The sequence below is a fragment of the Candoia aspera genome, chromosome 1 (assembly GCF_035149785.1).
Source record: "Candoia aspera isolate rCanAsp1 chromosome 1, rCanAsp1.hap2, whole genome shotgun sequence".
Taxonomy (NCBI): domain Eukaryota; kingdom Metazoa; phylum Chordata; class Lepidosauria; order Squamata; family Boidae; genus Candoia; species Candoia aspera.
The window spans coordinates 9,755,640-9,774,213 of record NC_086153.1 but is presented as its reverse complement, the minus strand read 5'-3'; the positions used below and the strand labels follow the sequence as shown (position 1 = coordinate 9,774,213).

The following is an 18,574-nucleotide window of genomic DNA, read 5'->3' as shown; positions in this document are numbered from 1 at the left end:
CTGCTTGTAAGTTCCTTGAAATGGGGGGCAGGGGGGGACACTCTGCATGATTCCAGGAACTCTCACCATTTTATACCTACAAGGGAACCTGAAGCAAACAGGTTGCCAAGATGAAGATGAATCAAATGTGCTTGACTTGGTTGCATCATAATCAAACTGGGCTTGTGCCAAAATAAATATTATTAGGAAAAGGGTAAAGCCTCGCAGCTGAGTGTTGATCCAGGAACACCTCACCTTCTTGGACAAGGGAGAGACAAGGGAGTCTGAGCTTATACCGCATGTATATTTGATCAAAGCCATGCCGCCCTGCTCCAATCTCAATTCAGAAATGAGAAAATTTTCATTTCTCTCTGAAAGATTTTGAAATCTTCCACAGACTATTTTCTCACCACCACCAGCAATTCCAGCGAAGAGGTCTGGAATTGCCCCATAATGCGCTTTGCAAATCTCAATCCTCCCCGCTTGTGTGTGCACACATGCAGCTCCATGCTGCAGATGTACATGCCGTAATTGGGTTTGCACAACCCATTGGCTCTCTGCACACGCATCTCACGATCTGCATATTGAATGAACTCGTTCTCTGGATTCTCAGAATACCCCGAACCCAGGTCCATACAAGACATTAAACCACAGAAAATAAACCTCGAAGCAAGCTTTGCCCAAAGTCCTGACTAGCTTCAGCAGGTTGTGGGAAGGCGTCCCCTGGGCCACAAAGCAGCCAACTTCATTGTAACTTAGTGTTTTGAACGAACCCAGCCCGGGTCAATGCCTGTTGCGATAGCAAAAACCAGATCAGTGCTGTAAGCAGGCAAACGTGTCGTGCGAACGCGGCCATGAAGGACTTCCTAATTATTTTATGTTTTTAAGACAGAAGCTGGGTCCAACTCATGGGGATGAGCCCTAAGGTGAGGACTTTCCCACTTAACGCGGGACTGCCTGGAGCCACCCCGCAGTAACTATAGGGTGCGAACCACGGACCCCCAAACGCAGCACAACCCCGGGAAGAAGGAGAGGGAATCTCTTTAGACGGCAGGCGATTTCTCCTACCCGGAAACCGGTGCAAAATCAAGGCGGGGTAGAAAAGCTAAGGACCCCCCACCCCCCAAATCTACCCCACCTCTTCCTTACCTCCTTCTTCACGTTCCAAAGCAATTTTTCCTTCGCGGCATCTTCCGAGCAACTCATAGTGCCGCCTGGGACGGGGGATCCGGGGCGGTGGGAAGGGGAAAAAAGCGCTGTCCGGCGGGGAAAAGGCGACTAAGCCGGGAGCGAAGGCAGGGCGGGGGGCGCTCTGGAGAGCTGGGACCGAATGGCCCCGGAGAGGCGAGCGAGCCACGCGCCCTCCTCCTCCTCCTCCTCCTCCTCTTCCTCCTCGTCCTCCTCCTGCTTCGCCGCCGCCGCTGCAGGCCTGCGCTCGCTCTTGCAGCGGGCAACCCCTTCACCCGCTGCCGCTGCAGCCATCTTCCGTGACCTCCCCCACATTGACGTCACTCCAGCTGGCCCAGCCTGGTTTCCCCCGGGGGGGCAGGAGGAGGAGGAGGGAGGAAAGTGCCCGGTGGGGGAGATTATTTGGTAACAATCCGCTTGTATGATGGGAGGGGCGCGCAGGCGGCTGTGGGGCCTCTTGCCTGGCCAAGGAAACGGGGGGCACCTCCAGACCCTGCAGAAAGGCGCAGGGCTCCGGAGCATAGACAGAATGGTGATTCTTGGCCCCGCAATCCTTGCAGCAAGGATCGTTCCGTCCGTTGTTCTTTGCACCCGCCCCTGCTTAAATTATAATATAGCCCTGCAAGGTAGGCTAGAGGGGGCGGGAGCGGCGTTCCCGATTATACGACCATCAGTAGAGGTGCCCCTCTTCCTCACAAAGGTGCCCGTGTTCTGGGTTCCCACGGGATCCAACAGTGTTGGGCAAACCCGTAGGATTAGTTGATGGTTCACAGCGTGCTGGCAACCGAGGAAACGGGGTTGTGTAAGCCAGGATCTGTGAATCGCGGGTGCACCTTTCGGTCTTTCTCGGCTTCTCAATAAGCCCCATGCATAAAAAGGATAGGAAACGTTCCTTTGAATCTGCGGATGCACGCAATAAATCATGGGTTATCAGGGTTTATGGGCGTAAAAACAAATTACAGTCTAGCGAGCTATTTGATTTGCAAAGCCAGCCTTTCAACACTGGGGAACACTCGGCGGCTGCCTTTATTGAGGGATCTATCGATGGCTGTAAGGAGACAGAGAGAGAGAAAGGTAAACCCTCCAGTGTCAGCTGCAGTATTTCTTACTTGTTGGATTGATATCCTATCTTTTCATTTAGGAGCCAAGGCAGCATGCCAAGTGCTCCACTCCTCCCCAATCTCCCCCTAGAAAGCCAGTGTGGGGCATGATGAAGGTGTTGGAGGAGAATGGGGAGACCCAGGTTCTAGTCCCCCCCCAGCCATGAAAACTCCCTGGGGGATTTGGGGTCAGTGTCTCTCAGCCCAACCTACCTCACAGGGTTGTTGTTGCGGGAATGAGGAGCCATTGTGAGCTTCTGTACAAAAGGCAGGATGTGCATTTAATAAATATTGTCCCCATACAACAACCCTGTGAGGTAGGTTGGACTGAGACAGCGGGACTGCCCTGAGTCCCCAGGAAGCTTCCACAGCTGAGAGGGGACTAGATGTATCTCTGAATATATGATTTAATAAAGAGATTTAATGCAGCAAAGAAATTATGTTTTTCTGGATGACATCTACATCAGAGCTAGCTCCCTGAGAGAAAAGCATACAAGTAAATGAACAGTTAATTATTTCATCATTTCTTGAACACACGTCATGGCTGCACCTGTTGCTCACCTGCTCTTGTGTCCAGGATTAAAGGTATGTTGTTTATTCGTTTAGTCGCTTCTGACTCTTCGTGACTTCATGGACCAGCCCACGCCAGAGCTTCCTGTCGGTCGTCAACACCCCCAGCTCCCCCAGGGACGAATCCATCACCCCTAGAATATCATCCATCCATCTTGCCCTTGGTCGGCCCCTCTTCCTTTTGCCTTCCATTCTCCCTAGCATCAGCATCTTCTCCAGGGTGTCCTGTCTTCTCATTATGTGGCCAAAGTATGTCAGTTTTGCCTTTAATATCATTCCCTCAAGTGAGCGTCTGGCTTGATTTCCTGGAGTATGGACTGGTTTGATATTGCAGTCCAAGGCACTCTCAGAATTTTCCTCCAACACCACAGTTCAAAAGCATCGATCTTCCTTCGCTCAGCCTTCCTTATGGTCCAGCTCTCGCAGCCAGATGTTACTACAGGGAACACCATTGCTTTAACTATGCAGACCTTTGTTGTCAGTGTGATGTCTCTGCTCTTAACTATTTTATTGAGATTTGTCATTGCTCTTCTCCCAAGGATTAAGCGTCTTCTGATTTCCTGACTGCAGTCAGCATCTGCAGTAATCTTCGCACCTAGAAATACAAAGTCACTGCTTCTACATTTTCTCCCTCTATTTGCCAATTATCAATCAAGCTGGTTGCCATAATCTTGGTTTGTTTGAGGTTTAGCTGCAAGCCAGCTTTTGCACTTTCTTCTTTCACCTTCATCATAAGGCTCCTCAGTTCCTCTTCGCTTTCAGCCATCAAAGTGGTATCATCTGCATATCTGAGATTGTTAATGTTTCTTCCAGAGATTTTAACTCCAGCCTTGGATTCCTCAAGGCCAGCTTGTCGCATGATGTGTTCTGCGTACAAGTTGAATAGGTAGGGTGAGAGTATACAGCCCTGCCGTACTCCTTTCCCAATCTTAAACTAGTCCGTTGTTCCATGGTCTGTTCTTACTGTTGCTACTTGGTCGTTATACAGATTCTTCAGGAGGCATACAAGATGACTTGGTATCCCCATACCACTAAGAACTTGCCACAATTTGTTATGGTCCACACAGGCTTTAGAATAGTCAATAAAACAGAAATAGATGTTTTTCTGAAACTCCCTGGCTTTTTCCATTATCCAGCGGATATTGGCAATTTGGTCTCTAGTTCCTCTGCCTTTTCTAAACCCAGATTGTACATCTGGCGATTCTTGCTCCATGAATTGCTGAAGTCTACCTTGCAGGATCTTGAGCATTACCTTACTGGCATGTGAAATGAGTGCCACTGTTCGATAGTTTGAACATTCTTTAGTGTTTCCCTTTTTTGGTATGGGGATATAAGTTGATCTTTTCCAATCTGATGGCCATTCTTGTGTTTTCCAAATTTGCTGGCATATAGCATGCATTACCTTGACAGCATCATCTCGCAAGATTTTGAACAGTTCAGCTGGGATGCCGTTGTCTCCTACTGCCTTGTTATTAGCAATGCTTCTTAAGGCCCATTCAACCTCACTCTTCAGGATGTCTGGCTCTAGCTCACTGACCACACCGTCAACGCTATCCCCGATATTGTTATCCTTCCTATACAGGTCTTCCGTATATTCTTGCCACCTTTTCTTGATCTCTTCTTCTTCTGTTAGGTCCTTGCTATCTTTGTTTTTGATCATACCCATTTTGGCCTGGAATTTACCTCCGATGTTTCTAATTTTCTGGAAGAGGTCTCTTGTCCTTCCTATTCTATTGTCTTCTTCCACTTCTGCGCATTGTTTGTTTAAAAATAATTCCTTATCTCTTCTGGCTAACCTCTGGAATTTTGCATTTAATTGGGCATATCTCCCCCTATCACTGTTGCCTTTTGCTTTCCTTCTTTCTTGGGCTACTTCTAGTGTCTCAGCAGACAGCCATTTTGCCTTCTTGGTTTTCTCTTTCTTTGGGATGTATTTTGTTGCCGCCTCCTGAACAATGTTGTGGACTTCTGTCCATGGTTCTTCCGGGACCCTATCTACTAAGTCCAGTCCCTTAAATCTATTCTTCACCTCCACTGCATATTCCTTAGGAATGTTAGTGAGCTCATATCTAGCTGATCTGTGGGTCTTCCCTAATCTCTTTAGTCTGATCCTAAATTGTGCAAGAAGAAGTTCGTGATCTGAACTACAGTTGGCTCGAGGTCTTGTTTTTACCGACTGTACAGATGTCCACCACCTTTGGCTGCAAAGGATGTAGTCAATCTGGTTTCGGTGTTGTCCATCTGGGGAAGTCCATGTATAAAGCCGTCTCTTAGGTTGTTGGAAGAGAGTGTTTGTTATGCACATTGAGTTGTCTTGGCAAAATTCTATCAGCCTATGTCCTGCTTCGTTTTGTTCTCCCAGGCCATGCTTACCTGTAATTCCAGGTGTCATTTGACTGCCCACCTTAGCATTCCAGTCTCCCGTGATGAAAATAACATCTCTTTTAGTCGTGTTGTCCAGTAGGTGCTGCAGATCCTCATAGAACAGCTCTACTTCAGCTTCTTCAGCATCTGTGGTTGGGGCGTATATTTGGATCACTGTGATGTTAGATGGCTTGCCCTGAATTCGAATTGAGATCATTCTGTCGTTTTTTGGATTGTATCCGAGCACTGCTTTAGCCACTTTACTATTAATTATGAAGGCTACTCCATTTCTTCTGTGGTCCTCTTGTCCACAGTAGTAGATCTGGTGGTCATTTGATGTGAAGTGGCCCATTCCAGTCCATTTCAGTTCACTGACGCCCAAAATGTCTATCTTTAATCTTGACATCTCACCAATAACCACATCCAATTTGCCCTGGCTCATAGATCTTACATTCCAGGTTCCAATGGTGTGTTGATCCTTAGAACATCGGATTCGCCGTTCACCACCAGCACCGTCGGCCGCTAGCCGTCCTTTCGGCTTTGAGCTAGCTGCGTCATCGCGTCTGGGGCTAGTTGAACTCATCCTCTGTTCCTCCCCATTAGCATTTTGACCACCTTCCGACCTGGGGGTCTCATCTTCCGATGGTATACCGACATATCTCTGGTTGTACTGATCCATTTAGTTTTCACAGCAAGAATACTGGGGTGGGTTGCCATTACCTTCCCCAGGGATCGCATTTAGTCTGACCTCTCTGTCATGACCTTCCCGTCTTGGGTGGCCCTTCACGGTTTAGCTCATGGCATCATTGAGGTGCTCAAGCTCCAGCACCACGACAAGGTAACGATCCTTTGCTGAAGATTTAAGGTATAAAGCCCTTAAATTCAATCTCCAAAAAGTGTTTTGTAAATAAGAACAATATTCAGCCTGCTGTGCACTTCAGGGCCACTAAACCAAAACACTGCACTGTCCTAAAGGGGGGGGGTGTCTGTGTGTTTTAGAGGTTTACAGTATTTGAAAACAGCAATGCTTTATTTCCCTCTGTTGAAGGTTGGCCTGCAGATAATAAATTCGAAATATTAGATTTCAACTCCCAGCTATAGAGCACAATTCTATGCAAACCTACTCAGAATTATGGGGGTAAAGCAAACTTTAGGGACCAGAAAACGGGCTTGGAATTTGGAGGGCCTCTCGTGAGTGCTGTCACAAAATGCCTGCCAAAGGAAGGGAAGGAAGAAACTTGTGTTTTTGCAAAATGGCTGCCACAGTGTATGTAGCTAATTCAGTGTTTCTCAACCTTGTCCATTTTCAGATGGGTGGACTTCAACTCCCAGAATTCCTTAGCCAGCCATGCTTGCTGGGGAATTCTGGGAGTTGAAGTCCACCCATCTGAAAATGGACAAGGTTGAAAAACACTGAACTAGTTACTGAACATCCATTTAGCCAAAACCAAACCGGTGGATGTTCTCTATCCATTCTTTCTTTCATATTTATACCACCAGGCTCAAAACATGGTTCTAGTGGTTTAGGTCACAAAAACCAAAAAAGGTAACAACAGAATATTAATTAAAAAAGGACCAAGAAGAATATAGGGATATGATACCACAGAGCTATTAAAATGAGCATTCATCCCCCAAAGCAGATTATTTTCTGAAGCAACAGCAAAGATTTTAGCTTAAGAGAAGAACAGGATACCTTAATATCGGGGCAGCAACTGAAAAACACTTTGAAAACTAAAAAAACAACAAACATTTTGGGCAGGATGCTGATAGACAGACAGACAGACAGGGAGATGAGAGAGAGAGAGAGAGATGATAGAGGGGAGATGGATGGATGGATGGATAGATGATGGGGAGATAGGGAGATAAATTTTATTTATTTACTTACTTATTTTCTATTCCACCTTTATTTTTAGATAAGATAGGGAGACACAGATGGATAGATTAGATAGATAGATAGATAGATAGATAGATAGCAGCCCTTTGAATCGCAGTCAGAAATCTCTTGACAATGAACATCATACATGATGACGGTAGAGCAAGTGATAGATAGACAGACAGACAGACAGGGAGATGATAGAGAGAGAGAGAGAGAGAGGGATGGATGGATGGGTGGATGATGGGGAGATAGGGAGATAAATTTTATTTATTTACTTATTTTCTATTCCACCTTTATTATTTTTAGATAGGTAGGTAGGTAGGTAGGTAGGTAGATAGCAGCCCTTTGAATCACAGTCAGAAATCTCTTGACAATGAACATCATACATCATGATGGTAGAGCAAGTGATAGATAGATAGATAGATAGATAGATAGATAGATAGATAGATAGATAGATAGATAGATATGGCTATGGTGACTTTGATTTGCCAATATCAAAGTCCACTGCATTTTGCACCAATTGTAGTTTCTGAGTAGTCTTCAAAGGCAGCCCTAGGTAAGAATGCATTGCAGAAGTCTAGCTTTTGATTGTTTTCACTGTTTCTGTCATTCTTGTACTTTGTTGTTGTGATCTGGGGGCTTTGTGGTTTGCCATTCAGAGTCTGTCAGGATTGGAACAGGCTACAAACATTGTGAAATCAATAAAATAAATTAAGACTGTGGGCTGAAATGCCACCCCTTCAAGAGTCACCACTGGAGTTGACAGAGATCCCCATACCAATACTAACTCCATCTGGCCTAGGTTTAATTAACTCCATCCCATTCAGAGCTGAACAGTCTCCAAACACTTGATTTGGCCTGAGATGTAAATATACAATGGACTATCATCAGTGTAGTTATGGCCTCTCACCCTGAACTAACAGGTGACCTCTCCCAGCAGTTTCATATAGATGTTAAACAACAGGGGGAATGAATGAACTGAGCCACGCAGGACTACAGGTCAATACTTCTTCTGCGTTGCCATCACCTGGTATCATCTGCTCAGGTCAAAGCAGAACCACAGAGGGTACTGCCCCTTACAACCCTCGCAGACAGTCCAGGAGAATCCCAGGACCTCCAACACACTGGGAAGCCTAAAGGTTGTGCACCCAACAGAGGTCATGGACAACCAATGCCAGAACAATGCCATTTGTGACCCGTACCAGGTCTAAGCAGGCTGGCTGGTGAATTCTGGGAGTTGAAGTCCACACATCTTAAAGTTGCCAAGGTTGAGAAACACTGATCTAGAGGCCTAGTTAACCATAGATTAATACCCTATGGAGAGTTCATACTGTAGAGTTCAGACTCTACCCTGGATGGTGGTTGAGCTGTATAAGCATTCTGATGAACATAAGTGAAAAAAGGTGTTTCAGTTACCCTCTGACCAACAATCCAAGTTTGAATGTTACACTAGACCTTATTAGTGTGTGGATGGGAGATTACTATGAAATTCCAGAGCTGTAGACCAGATTGGGCAGTAAACACGGACACAGATACACTCACACACGTGCACACACCAGAGGAAGGCAGTGGCAAAACACTTTCTTATTGCCACCAAGAAAACTCCATGAAGATGCATGAAGCGACCAGACCCTGAAGGAGATGTTAATTTAATCAAAGTTACGGCTTAGTGTTAGGGGACCCATCTCACAGACTGGCTTAAGATCATTCAGTTCCTCATGGATTTGATCTTGCCTTGCACAGCAGCCCTAGAATGGCACTCTAACTACTTCATTGCCTGACTATCAAGCAAGTGGTAAGAACCTTCCATAAATCTTGACCCAGTCATGGTTAAGGTGCTGGCCTGGGAGTGGGGAAGCCCAGGTAGAAATTCTCCCTTGACTATGGACCTCACAGGGTGACTGCCTGGACAGTCATGTGCATTGAGAAAGAGATGTCCTCGTAAAGCACTGAGCTCCTAGGAAAAAAGACAGAATTGAATGTGAAGTAGTAGAAGAACCAGCAGTGAAGGAAGATGGACTGGCTCAGCTCTTGTTTTGGACACAAAAACTGGCATAGGAAGCAATTTTATGCAGACGTTTGTTCCTCTGGACCAGTATTGGCTGATCCTGGAGCATTTTTGGCTGACAGCGGCATTTGGGGTATTGGAAGCAGCATTCCAAAAAGTAGATGGGACCAGAGCCAAACGAAAATTGATTTAATTAAGTGTCAATTGGAATTTAATTAAGGTGACATGAATGAAATCCAGGTAGTATTCCCCATGCGCACATCATTTTCTCACTGTGTCCATTTGCAGGAAATTTTTGGACAGGCTCCAGGAAGCATTGAGATAAGTCCCATATCTGGTCAAGTAGCTCTTAAGGGGACTGATTGAGCACTTCTGCTCTACACTAACTAACAAGAGCTCTCCAGGTTTTCAGACAAGGCTTCAATCACTGTTTGATCTGGGCCAAGAGCTAAATATGGATACCAGTATTCCTTGACTTCTGACCATTCATTTAGCGAACGTTCAAAATTACAACGGCACTGAACGAAGGGACTTACAACCAGTCCTCACACTTACAACTGTCGCAGCGTCTCTGCGGTCACATGATCAAAATTTAGATGTTGGGCAACCGGCATGTATTTACAATAGTTGCAGCATCCCGGGATCACATGATCACCATTTGCAACCTTCCCAGCCAGCTTCCGACAAGCAAAATCAATGGGGAAAGCCGGATTCGCTTAACAACCACGTGATTCACTTAACAGCTGCAGTGATTTGCCTAACGGCCATGGCAAAAAAGATTGTAAAATCGGGTGTGACTCACTTAACAACCACCTCACTTAGCAACAGAAGTTCCAATTGTGGTCATAAGTCTGTAGAGCTAGAAGATCTGTGCTGCAAAACTCCTTAAGGCCAAGAGAGGTCACCAAAGAATTTTCACTGTCTCTTTGTCCCCATCTTCTGGCCATCTCAAATTTTGCAGTTGAGATTTTCAGAATGCAGAGCTCAACCAACAAGCATTCCTGCGTTGATGGTCACTAAAATGTCACCCCTGCAATAAATTTATTCCAGATTTCTCCCTCTCTTCTCCAGAATCTTCCCCACATACAGCCCCACATACTTGGAACCTGTGGCTTGGGAATAGCAGAAAGGGCTTTTCCTGTTTCATTAGGTCCCTGTTTTCAAATCTGAACTGCTCTCACCTATTTGCAGAATGATCGAAAGTCTCTTTTGCAGTGTGACTGCCTGCACCATCTGTTCTCCATAAACTGCAGCTTGAAAACAAATCACAGAGCGGGGAATTTTCAAAGAAGCATTTTGACACTTCTTTTTTCTATGCTATCTAATTACAAGCTGGAAGAAGATGCATCCAGGGAATAGGAAACAAACAGATTTTGAACTTCTACACACTGCCTCTGAAAAACAATCAAATATTTACTAGCTGGAAGCATCCACGAATGCAATATTAACCAAATAAAAATGAAAAGATCCAAAGCAAAAATAGGGAGGGGGCAAGACAATTGTATACAAATTGCCTTTTCAAATAGCAGCTCAAGAGCTCTGAAAACAAAGACCGAGATTTCCTCTTTTTTTGTGACTAAGTGGGTACGAAAAATAAATATTAGTTTACATTAAGGTGGAAAAAGGATTAGCTTTCCAAAATAAGTGCATTTATCTCACAATCGTCAAAACCCAAGGCTTTGCTCCCACTACTAGGATTAAAATTATTTATTTGACTGGTAGCTTGCCTTCCAGTTCAGAGGGCATTCATTAGCATAGAAAATGTTAGTTTCTTCCTAGAATGTGGTCCTTGGCTGATCCTGGAAAAAATAACAATGCTGTATTTTTATAGTCTCTATATTTTCCTCTGTTGTAATATATGTCTATATGCATCTATATTTTCTTGTATAGTCATACGCGTTTAGATACATCTATCTGCATTTGCAAGCTGAGATTTATCATACATCTGGAGAAACAGGATCTAATCCACAAAGTCTAATACCACGAGAAGCAGGTTAGTCTGTAATACAACGTTTTAGTTTTCAGGGGGAATTCTAACTAAATTGCCTGTGAAATACCCACCCACCCCACAAAAATCAGGGTATTTTGCTTATCACAGGGCAGGTTCAAATCTAAAAGCAGGGGTTCTTTATTACCCCCTGGGCAACACATGATTGATTGAGGGCCATCAAGTTGTTTTCGACTCCTAGTAACCATATAGATACTCTCCAGGACTATCTGTCCTTAACCTGGTTTTGCAAAAGTCCCCCCAAGGTGTTCCCAATATTCTCAAGGTCTCCCCAGCATCCCCTCCCCCCCAAAAACCGGAAACCTCACTCTAGAGCAGTGTTTCTCAACCTTGGCAGCTTGAAGATGTGTGGACCTCAAGCTGGCTGGGGAATTCTGGGAGTTGAGGTCCACACATCTTCAAGCTGCCAAGGTTGAGAAACACTGCTCTTGAACCATCCACCCATCCAACACAACTCCAGATGAGACAGAAATCTTTAGTCTGGTCCAGCAAGATCTTAATCATATGGGAAGTAAGTCACAACAGGCCCACTTTGTACATGTATAAAATGCGCTCTTGAGACTGTCCAACAGGCCTTTTTTGTAAAGCTGAAATGAAGTCCCCTGGGGGAGTGTGGCCACCTTACCCCCAAGCAAATCCCATTAAAAAGGCCAAATGTGATTTGCTCGGGGCTGCAGGATGAGACAACGGCAGCAGGGCCTTTGCTTTAATGCATAAATTACATTTCCTATCAACAGCTTGACCGAAATTTATAACCAGGAAGATATTACCGAACTGTTTTTTGCCAGAAATGCAGGCAGATGGCTAAAAAAAGGGGCGGAAGGAGAGAGAATGTGGATGTGCGGAACAGAAGCTGAACCTCCCCAAAGAATCGAGGAAACTAAATGTTAATTTTCAAGAAAAAGGTAATGTACTACTGTTGAAACAGATGGATAATCTAGGTATGATGATGATTTCTGGCTTAGGCAAATAATCAGAAAGAGTCTAGTAGCACCTTTTCTAACACATTTTATTAAAAAGCATAAGCTTTCGAGAGCTGCGGCTCACGAAAGCTTATGCCTTTTAATAAAAAGTGTTAGTCAGAAAAGCTGATGTTTTCCCACCACACACTAACACAGTTCTCTGCCTACAATGGCTTCAGCACAGAAATCCATCACAACTTCTTTATCTCCTGCCCATCACCCAAACTAGATAATTTTGGAGGAGGAACACATTCATTGTTAATTGAAATATTGTAAAAAGTGGAGCCTCCACAATCAGGGGCAGTATATCCGAGGTATCTGTCTTAAAGGCCCCTGTTTGGAAGCTGGTTGGATTTGTGCTCTGAAGCTGCAGGACTTCCTTAGCCATGATAATAGAGAATGGAGCACCTTTTTATTTTTTTAACCACTTTTTATTTTTTAACCACTTCTGAGTTTTAGCAAGCCACTCCCCCCAAAAAAACTTGCACTAAATTGTGTATGTATGCATGTTTTCTGCTTGGAATTTTATTTTTGCAGTCAACTGATAGATGATGTGCCATCAAGTTGTTTTTGACCCCTAGTGACCGCATGGATAGATTTTCTCCATGATGATCAGTCCTTAACCTGGTCTTTCAGGTCTTCCAGTGGTACCTCCATCACCACTGTAGCTGAGTCCATCCCCCTTGCTGCTGGTCATCCTCTTCATCCACCTTTCCCAGCATCAGAGCCTTCTCCAGAGAGCTGGATCTTCGCATAATGTGTCTGAAGTACAATAATTTGAGCCTCAAGTGAGTTGATTGGCTTGATGATCTAGTGATTTTCCTTTTTCTAATTTTCCTTTTTTCTCATTGGTTTCCCTTTTTTTTCATTTACATAGTAAAATTCAGAAATAGCAAAATTCAGAGAATAGCCAATGTTTCTGTATGTATGTGTGTGTGTGTATTTTAAAAAGCAAAATTAGGTATGTACTTCATATATTCAAGTGCAAATATTTATCTCCCCCATCCTTTGCCTAGGGCAGATTTGTATGGCTGAACTTACTAGGTGAGGCTTTGAACTTATGAAATGGATGGATCCCAAGTTGTGTTTTAAAGCAAACAGATGTCGTCGCAAGCACAGCATTAACTCTGATCCACCGGAGGGCAGATTTAGCCCATGATTATTCCACCACCACTCCCTTTTAATGTAATTTATTGCCTTCTCTACGGTGCAGAGCGATATTTTAAAATGCCAGCAGAACCTAATGTTACTGATGGATAAATGTCAGTAAATATCAGGTGAAGGTTAAACATTCTGGATTTGTCTTGGCGTTTCTCAAGCATTAAACGTTACTGGATTTGGCTCGGCATTGCCCCCTTTTTGATAGGCTTCTTGTTGAAAAAAATTACTGGGCAATAATATGGAGCCAACCTGATAAACCTCGTCTCTGCACTTGGCATAGTAGATATCAATTCAGGCCTTCTGCGCCATTCCACCTGCTTTGGCTTCTGCCATTGCAGACTTTTGCCTGACTTGTATTTAGCTACCAAATTGGACGGGAGGAGGGAAAGGCAGTGGGCTCCTTTCAGGTTGTTTCTTCATGAGGACTAGAAACCTAACTGAAATCTGTTTCAAAGGAAGTGGAGCTTCCTAGAAGCAAGCTTGTTTTCGATGGGAACAGTCTTTGGGAGGGTTGGTTTTCAACTCTTGGAAATGTATGGTTTTCACAGTATTTAATGTCTCGCATTTTTTTTTCTTTTAAAACAGCTTTGCTGGCATATTTTGTCTGTTTATAAGCACTCCTTAGAACTTATTTATAAGCACCCATGCAGGTTTCTTGGCAACAGTGCAGGAATGGTTGGCCACTGCTTTCTTTAAAGATGTTTCTTTCAACTTCCCAGTCCTGTCTACAGCTCTGCTACAGGCCTCACTCTGCTTAGTTGCTACTAATTGATACCTTGCACTAGAATAGTTTTTCCAGATGTCAAAATGTTCCACAAGTCACTATGATTTACCTGGTTTCCCATCCAAATGCTGACCAGGCCTGATCCTGCTTCACTTTTTGAGATCAGCCAAAGTCAGTTGAATCAGATGCTATTGCGTGCTGCGATCATACTTGAGGAAATCCATTAAAACGAATGGATCTTAATTGTGATTAAGCTAAGTCTTGCTGATTTCAATTTGTGGAGGTCTTGCTTAAATGCATACAGCCTGAGCCAGGGCTGTGCATAGCTTCTGAAAGCTGCAGGCGTGGCTCCTAAGGACCTCCAGAAGTTGCCACTAAATTACATTTAAATTTAGGATTCCCCCCTCTGGCAAGGATATGTCCATGTCTTTGCTCTAGAATTTGCCTTAGTATACATTGTGCAACGGTGATTTTTATGGGCAACATAAAATATCACTACTTTTCTGAGACAGAGTTTGTCTATTCACACTGAGCCCATTCTTACAACAAGCTAGCTATGCCTAGTGCAAACCACAGATAGTTACATGAAGATCTAGCAAATGTAGCCTTAGGCTGGTATACTGTATCGATCCCATCTGCCTTGGCTGAAAGAAAAGGCAGTAGAAATCTATGGAGAACCACGTCTGGTTAAAGCCACCATAGATGGGATGTGAGACGTTTGAGGGGTAGGGAACCCCCATTTAGCAGGCACTGGGGCCAGAAGGTAGTGTTAACAGTGTTTGAGGATGAATTCATGGCTAGACACTAAAGGACTAAAAGTTGTGCTTGCTGGAAGAGAGATCTGGAATGGATGAATAATGACGGTGCAAAAGTAAAATACCTCCAAACACAAGGTATTTCTTGACGACTAACCAGACTATTACATGAGCAACCACTAAAACCTGATGAGTGGTGCTAAAGGCACCCGCAATTCATCTGAGATAATCCAGCACTGCTTAAAAAGAGACAGCTGGAGGGAAGAGAAGATTGAAGCCCCATCTTCCATCCCATCAAAGATCATCTCAGAGATCCCTCTAAGCCAGTGTTTCTCAGCCTCGGCAGCTTGAAGATGTGTGGACTTCAACTCCCAGAATTCCCCAGCCAGCCATGGGAGTTGAAGTCCACACATCTTCAAGCTGCCGAGGTTGAGAAACACTGCTTTAAGCACATCGCCACACCCTTTTGTTGCTTCGCCAGCCACAAGGAGGTTCCATTTGTATGTATGGACTCAGTGAGCGAGTGAGAGAATGTGAGACGCTTCAGTTATTGAAAAAATAATGCTGAATTGGTATCTACTATGCCAAGTGCAGAGATGAACATTTCCCAGCTTGGCTCCATGTGAAGGAGAGCCTTGTTACCTGAGGGTTGCTTTGACATTGTCCAATATTTTTTTCAACATGAAGACTGTCAAAAAGGGGGTAGCATGAGCGACTATCTTGCTCTCATGATGACTGCCCATCCTGTAAGATCAGACAGAGTTGGCATGCTGCAGGTCCCACCTAATAAGCCATGTCATTTAATGGGACCCAGGAGGTGCACCTTCTCCGGCACAGCCCCTGCCCTCTGGAACAGCCTCCCCGCAGAGACCCAAACAGCCCCCAGCCTGCTCTCTTTTTGGCTCTTCCCCCAGGCACTGGGCTAAAATATGGGAAGGACCTACAGTATGAGGGGGGTCTCTTATCATGCCTGTTGTTTCCCTGTTTGACCATCTTTTCCTTTTGTATGCTTGTGATCATTGTACAGGTAGTCCTCAACTAATGACCATTCATTTTGCGACCAAAGTTACAATGGTGCTGGAAAAAGTGACTTACAACTGGTCCTCACACTTACGACCGTTGCAGTGTCCCTGCGGTCACATGATCAAAATTCAGGCGCTTGGCAATCAGCTTGCACTTACAACAGTTGCAGTGTTCCAGGGTCACATGATCCCCATTTGTGACCTTCCCAGCTGGCTTCCGACAAGCAAGTCAATGGGGGAAGCTGGATTCACTTAACAACCATGTGATTCACTTAGCAACCATGGTGATTTGCTTAATGACCATGGCAAAAAAAGTTCATAAAATCAGGCATGACATTTAATGACCATCTTGCTTAGCAATGGAAGTTCCATTCCCAATTGCGGTTTTAAGTTGAGGACTACCTGTACTGATTTTTAAGGTTTTAATCTGTACACTGCCCAGGGGCATTCTGGAGTGTGGGGTGACCTACAAATATGGTTCATTGTTTTGCTGTGTCTATGTTTTTAATCAGTTTCAATTTAGTATTGTATTGTTTAAGCTGCCCAGTATAATTAAGTTTAATGAAATAAATACATAAATCAGTAAGTATAATTAAGGTCAACATTATACTTTGATCTGTGGTGAAGGGTTATTTAATTATTTAATTAAATCTGTAAGGCTGCCCAGCTCTACAATGTCTCTCATACATAATCAATCAATCAGTTCTTTACTATAGATCAAAGTAGCTTCTAGATTAAAAGCAGGAGTTTGTACTGTCTTTTGGGTAAGTTGTTTTAGGCTTCTTAAAACATAAAACAAGCCAATCTCTGTTTGAGGCCTACATCATCTTCACTGGCAGAAAATGTGTGCATGATGTTCTCTGTGTCCTCATCCCACCCTGGGAATTATATTCACCGCAGATATACCTCAAAATTCCTCTCTGGCAAAGTGTATTCTGAAATTACGGTGCACAGAGAAAAGGAAAAAAAACACGCTTCTAGATACTGACTTGGCCCTTCTAAAATATGCCTCCGAGCATTTAAAAAAAATGTCATGTTCGCCGTTGCAATGTTTGATGTACATCGTAACGTTTCGCATGCCATGGTGCTGATGCGCGTTCCGGTTGGGAGGGAGCTGCTGGGAGACCTTGTACCAGGCTGCCTATCTGTTCTCATGGGGATGGAATGTGTTTGGGTTATCGTTTGTGTTCAAGGTCTTTTTACCCGTTGATTAGCAGAACTCATTAGGAGCACCTGGGATGGGGAATTTGAAATGATTGTATGGGGGGAGGGCTTACTTTCGCACCAAGGGGTTTTAGTTTGTATTTGGCACGCTTTTGCTCATTCTCAGCGTTCTTTGTACTTGCGCACTATTCTTAAATAAACCAGATTTGATTCAAGCTCTTGCTTGTGAGTCAGTATAATTTAGGATAGGCAACCATTACATAAAGCTGAGAATCTTTGTAATTTCCGTTAACTCCTTCCAAGTATATTCCTTGTGAGGAAATTAGTTAACGATGACCGAACCAAGACCAACATCTGGAGGGCTGGAACCGCAAGCTGATCCAGCGCTGAAGAGCCCCCTTCCCCCCGACCTTTCGTTCTACCTGAGGGGCTCCAGCTCAACCCTGAGCTGGGGGGATCCAGCGATGAGGGAGAACCTAAGGAAGAGGAGGCTGGGACTTCCTGGAAGTATCGGTTCCCCTTGACCCGAGGGGGAATCGACCAAAGTGGCCTCAGAGAAACGACCTGACACCGACAAGGGGAAGAACTGGTAACCCCTGAGAGGATGAGAAGATTGGAGGCGAAGGTGGAGTCGATGGAAGACCTGTTGAAAACCCTGTCGATCGCGATGGGTGACCAGGGAAGCCACGACGAGAGTCCTCACTCCCCGCAGCCCTCTCCCCCTTCTCCTAGCGGACCGCAGCTGGTCCGAGGCCGGAGACGACATCGCGACGGAGCCTCACCCCAAAGAGGGTCCTCTGGGGTGTCCTGGGGCCCTACCGCTCAACCCGCAGCTGGGTCCCCTCCAACCGGGAAGGTGGCAAAGGATTTTGCTGTCAAATTTGATGGGGACCCCACCAAACTTTCCTTTTTCATAACCAACGCGAAAAACTACATGAAGCAATATGGGTCATGTTTCACCTCTGAAGAGGCTAAGATATCGGCCATTACCCCTAAGCTGAAAGGCAGAGCAGCGGACTGGTATGTCCAACTGACGGAAGCTGATGCTCCTGAGCTCGGGTCATTCAACGACTTCATGTTCGCCTTGAAGCTGTTTTTTGAGGACCCCCTAGCAAAAGCCAGGGCTAAGGAGGAGCTCAAGGAGCTCACCCAAGGACCCAGGTCGGTAGCCGACTATGCCCTAGAATTTAAAGCTTTGGCAGGCAAGGTTCCCAACTGGTCCCAATCAACACTCATCGAGAGGTTTAAAGAAGGACTTAACCGAGACGTCCTCAGGTTGGTGCTGGGCAGGGATGACCCGGAGTCACTGTACGAGTGGATCTGTTTGGCCGGAAAGGCTGAGCATGCCCAGCGCACCTACATGCAGACCCGTCGAACCGAGAAAACAACCCTGATGCGGGGACCCCGGAGCGGAGCAACAGCTGCCCCACCCAGCCACCGAGCAGGAGACGAGGAGAAGGATCACCGCTATGCGCAAGGGCAGTGCCTCCGTTGTGGGAAAGGAGGCCATCGAGCCGCTGAGTGCCTGAAACTCAAGTCCGGAGAGCGAGCAATGAAAGCCCCGGCTAAATCGCCCCCGCTGTCACGCCGAACGACCGCAGCCAAAGGTGCCACTGACCTGGAAGAAGACCTGTATCTCTACGCAGAGGTTGAGGAGGCTGCAAAAGAGCCAGCGGGAAACGCCAGCCACCTG

General features: G+C 45.2%; 1 protein-coding gene across 4 annotated transcripts in view; it reads right to left on the bottom strand.

The window, feature by feature from the left end:
* Positions 1 to 1,471, bottom strand: part of SGSM2 (small G protein signaling modulator 2) — a 126,452-nt gene extending 124,981 nt beyond the window's left edge. For 2 of the 4 annotated variants that reach the window (XM_063297130.1, XM_063297121.1), the window contains exon 1: positions 1,129 to 1,469. In XM_063297130.1, coding sequence (XP_063153200.1) covers positions 1,129 to 1,185 — 57 coding nt within the window. In that variant the 5' untranslated portion in view covers positions 1,186 to 1,469. Of the gene's footprint in view, positions 1 to 1,128 lie in introns of all 4 variants that reach the window. The other 2 variants (XM_063297138.1, XM_063297145.1) reach the window with 2 other exon arrangements.
* Positions 1,472 to 18,574: the final 17,103 nt, after the last annotated feature.